This window comes from Sesamum indicum, unplaced genomic scaffold (assembly GCF_000512975.1).
Source record: "Sesamum indicum cultivar Zhongzhi No. 13 unplaced genomic scaffold, S_indicum_v1.0 scaffold00273, whole genome shotgun sequence".
Classification (NCBI taxonomy): Eukaryota; Viridiplantae; Streptophyta; class Magnoliopsida; order Lamiales; family Pedaliaceae; genus Sesamum; species Sesamum indicum.
Window position 1 is genome coordinate 31,071 of NW_011628167.1, and position 5,042 is coordinate 36,112.

Consider the following 5,042-nt stretch of genomic DNA (forward strand, 5'->3'; position numbering starts at 1 on the left):
CCTATTTCAAGTCACTTTTTTTTCTGCAAAACACTGATAGAGATAATTTTTGTAATTATACTAAAGATGAAGGGTGTAAATATAATTATTTCTAAAAAATTTGAACCAACAGTTTCGGGGATTACATAATTATTCAATTAATCCCTTATTATTCGGACATTCGCCATACTAAGGGCCGGGTCTTTGGTTTCCTCCTTTTTCTTGTTTATTCGTATTTATATAAATCCTTTTCGTTCCTTTTGATGTCCATAACTTGAGTTGAGTCCAAACCAGAAGTCTGAGTTGCTGCATCAGTCTTCGGAAGAGTTTGGTTATGCATCACAGGCAGATCTTTCATCACAATAATATCCATGTGTGAAGTGGCCCGACAACATGATGAACGATTTAAGCATGTGAAAACTATGAAAGTGTAAGAAATTCAGTATTAACTCACCAAAAGTTTGATGTAGAGACGTGGAAGGTAGATATGTAATCTGTCTTGACAAGAGTAGACAAAATACTACATAATTTCGTGTTTCAGATATTTGAGCATTTGCAGAGAAATTAAGACATTTCAACATGTTAAAGCCAGAGTAAATGCAGGAGGTGTGAAGCTACTGGATGGAGGACTGAAAGTGACGGGAGGCAGTAGCAGCCGGCAAGGAAGGCCTCCATGCTGAAGCAGTGAGCAAGCAGAGATCCTTCCAGCCAAGCTTGAGGGCGCCATTATCCTCCACCAAAGTGTAACCATCAGATGGGAACATTCCGAGCAGGAGAGTAGCTTGCGCAGCAGCGTTGCCAGCCAGAGATATACCTTTGAACCCAGATTGCTGAAGCTTCTCTCTCCAGTTGTTGAACTTCACCTCACCACTTCTCGATGGACCCCCAACCCCCAACACGTTCCTTATCTCCCTTGACAATAACTGCTGCTCCACCACATGTCTTTCCTCGCTCTCTTCCCCATAGCAAGCTCCTAGAGAGTCAAACAAGGCCGAGTAATAATGAATTGCTTCCACAAATCTTCCCAAGAATGAACCTGCATGGCTCAAGTCTTGCTCTACGACAGTCACCACTTTAGGACATAATCTGGAAAAAAATTCTCCGTAAGAAATTTCACATTTATATGCCAAACTTTTCAATCAAACTTCCGAGATTAGCAGAAGTGACTTGCGGGACTCCTCATTCATCAAAATTTACGTTCCTACTGCCTTACTTTTTTCTTTTTCTTCTTTTTGAACTTTTTGAACATTTTGAATACCAACAATTGCTCAGTAAATAGTGTTCTTAGTCCAATCAAGCTTTTGCCAGAGTCAACAGGCATAAACTTCAGGGAAGAAACCCAAATAAACTTTCTCTAAGCTCTGCGGTTCAACAAATCCATGACCCAGGGCGAGATGCTTGTCACTGGCTCATGTATTGCCAAGACATTATGTGAACTCAGGCGAGTCGTTGTGCACACATCATCATTATTTCAGCAATGTGATATAAGGCAAGTACAAATAATCTATAACTTACTATAAGAAGCAAGATTATCTAGTCCTGTTGGACAAAAGAAACATCGAAGAATTGGTGGGCAAAGGTACCTTTGCAAGAGCCAGAGCGTATTTGTGTCTGAACCAGTGACATCGTAGAGAGAATGCTGCAACCAGTGAACAGCAACAGCCTCCCTCTTGCTCACGTTCAACCTTTCTGGATTTAAGTTGCCAACTTTTTCAGCAACAGGGGAAAACTCAAATGGTAGTCCCAATTTCTCGGCAAAATCTGACAGGCGCTTGCCAGTGGCTTCGAGGGCCTCCCTGGAATTGCCCAAACCAGTAAGGCGAACGAACGGAGCCCCACCAGGCCGAGATGCCAGTATGTGAAATAGCCCCGGCCACTGTAGGCCTTGCATTATGTCGAGATCTATTATGTGCACCCTATCTTCCCTCTCGAATGCTTCTTGAATGGCCTGGTTAGCTGTGAAATGCGAGAACTTGACGAAGGGACTGATCCCGTTGAAGACTTGAAAGGCGGATGCCATCTTCGGGCTATGAGGTACTGTCGGCAGTGCCGCATATATTCCCAAGCAGGAACTCACTATTCTAGCAGACATTGCCTCTGAGAAGTAGGCGGCGACACGCTGGGCAGATGTCCCAAACGGCGTCGCGAGTTGGGAGATTTCCAAAAGCATCCTGTTAGCCTCTTCCAAATTGTCAGCTGATACTGCCTCTGCACACTGTAAGAGTAAAGTTAAGAGGTGTAGGCCTTCTTCGTCTTTCTGCTGCTGTTGCATTTCCTGTTTTCTTTCCCTTATCGTTTCCAGCGCGGGAGTGGTTGACGGAGACGTTGTTCTCGTCGCTGTTGTGGTTGGTTCTGTTGATGGGCTCTTCTGCTGCTGCTCTTGCGGCTGCGTGGCTTCCGGCTGAGAAACAAGGGTCACAGCTTGGTCAGAGTTTGAAAGGACTGTCGACGGCGCGGTGAAAGAGAGAGAAGCTGTCGACGTTGGGCTTAATGTGCTAAGGTTATTGTTTTGAAGATAGTTGGTATTCCCAGCAGTAGGGGAAGGCCAGTGGTTCAGAGACTCCACAGTAATGCCCTGAGGGAGCAATAAGCTGTTGTCGGCCTGCAGATGTAATCGGAGCCCGGAATTGCTGTGAAAACTCGGCGGTGGTGGCAGCGCTTCCTTTCTCCTCCTGTCATCAGCAGGTGCGGTAAGAGAGCGGAGCCTATATTCCAGGAGAGCAGCGAGATTTGGGTTGCAAGGGTGGATGATCTCTCGTACGTTAAGGATGAGTTGGGGAACGGAAACTTGGTTGGAGCTGTTGATGAGATCTTTTATGATGGCGTCGATCCATGCTGTGGTGTCCTCCGTGCCTAAACTGGAGCAGCCGGTAGCAGGAGAGAGCTGCAAGCCCGTTGCACCTCGGTTTCTTTCAGGAGGGAATAACGGCAAGCCGGAGAAAACACATACAGAAGGGGGGGCACTGGAGGACGCCTGGTGAGATTGAGACGATAAGGATGAGGAAGTGGAGTCCATGTAATTAGTTATGGCGGGGGCGGCGGCCGTGGAGGTGTAAGAAGTAGAAAAGGCAGGGGCAGTGTCTGAACCAGATCCGGACTTGGACGACGTCATTATTAAATTGAAATTCGTTGAAGATGGCAGCATCATCGTCATAGTGGAGTAGTTGGGAACTTGGGTTGAATGTTGTGGTGTTGGATTGGGAGGAGGAGGAGGAGTAACCACGGAACAAATCGCATAATCGCCGTGTGGCGTGGCTGTTCGGCGAGGAAATCTGGCGCCGTTGCCGGCTATACTTTGGGTTTCCATCTCCGACGCTGCCCTCTTTCTAACGATCTTGCTGCCTTGGGCTTGAGGAGAATGCAATGGATTAATTATGGTGAGAACGTTGGAGAGGTTAGGATGAAGATGATCGCTTGGTACTGGAGTTTCACCGGCGCAGTTGCCACAACCATTGGCATAGTTATCAGCCTCACCCACCAAAGGAAAAGCTTTTGCCGCCATATGAGATGCACAGCACAGCCGATGAATTCTGAATCCTGGATGTTAGCTGTTCTTGACTTAATCTATAAGAAAAAGGAAATACATATAAATGAAGGGGCTTATTATTATTTGATGGAGCAATCTATGTATGTGTTAAAGAGGTTCCAAGGAGATAGAGGCGCAAAGGTTCGGACACGGGCATTGGGATTCTGTGGTCTATTAACTCCCTCCACCCCGCACACACTCAAACACACCATACAAGCACAACATTCCTAAACCCAGCACGACATTCTAGGGCTCGTATTGTTTTTGTTTTTAAAATGATCAACAAAAATAAATACCGGTGCACATGTGTAAATATATATATTTCCCTCTTCTTCTATAGGCTCGATCGATCGCCCTTTTGGCTTTTGGTTTGTATATCTGTTTGTGTACGTTGCAGGTTTGATAAAATACCTAAAACCTTGTCGAGGGATGTGGTGGTGGGGGACGGGGTGGTGGTGGTGGAAGGTTTAGATGAAATGACGGATGGTTTGATGATTTGAGTCCTTTTGCACTCACAGTCTCTGTCTTTGAGCATTTGACTTTGTGTGGGGAAACTTCCAACTTTGCTTTTACCATTTACGATAACCCTCGAATGCCTGCGACATCGAGTTCGCCGATTTTTCTTTTCTTTGCTTCTTTTTTCTGTTTAATTTTCAGGAAAAACATATTATATTATATTATTACACATACACATTTTACAATAGTCTTATTTTTTATCTACCATTAGTCGGCGTGATTCGTTACTTTTTAAGGTTAGTTACTAATACTTTTTTTTATTTCTCGTAATTCTAAAGTTGTCTAATCTCTTTAAAATTTTATTAAATACAATAATTTGCATAGCATGATATCTGTGTTGGCAATCAGTTATACGCATAATGAAGCAAGAATACTTGAGAAGCTAATTATAAGGTACATCATCATTTAGTAAAGTACGAAATATATATATTTCAGAAAATATAAAAAAGAAGTTGTTTCCAAATGCATTATATATATTATTAATTAATAAAGAACAAGTAAAGTTAAAATTTTGGTAAAAGGCATTATCGCTTGAGGTGTTTTAACATTTTATTGATAACTCAAACACAATTTTTTTAACAGAAAATAGTGATGAAATGTGATTGGAAAGGCAATATTAAGATCTTTTAAGATGAGGGTTAATTAGAACCCTATATATATATATGTATAATTATAATTATATGGTGAAGGAGAAAACTGAAAACGAATGAAAGCAATTGTTCCCGCAACGCATGGAATTGGAAGGTGTGAGAGAGTCAACGAACAATGGATCTATATTCCAGTACAACTACACTGCTGCTCCCCATCATCACTTCCATTCCATGCAACGCAAGGGCTAATTTCCATATCCAGGCCAATCCAAATCACTTGTATTGTACCCCTACATTATAAGATCCCATTTGGGTGCGGGTGCGGGTGCATGCCATGCCCATTGCCCACACATCATTTTACTATAACTAAGGGAAAAATTTGCATCTTTATAATATATATGTATATATACTTTCTTCTTACAAAAAGATGT

General features: G+C 43.0%; 1 protein-coding gene across 1 annotated transcript; it reads right to left on the bottom strand.

The window, feature by feature from the left end:
• Window positions 1–465: 465 nt before the first annotated feature.
• Window positions 466–4,102, bottom strand: LOC105180012 (protein SCARECROW). The gene is made up of 2 exons (XM_011103678.2): window positions 1,563–4,102; window positions 466–1,065 (listed from the first exon to the last, which is right to left on the bottom strand). The coding sequence occupies exons 1-2, from the start codon at window positions 3,479–3,481 to the stop codon at window positions 594–596; spliced, it is 2,391 nt and encodes a 796-aa protein (XP_011101980.1). The 5' UTR covers window positions 3,482–4,102; the 3' UTR covers window positions 466–593.
• Between the last annotated feature and the right edge of the window lie 940 nt (window positions 4,103–5,042).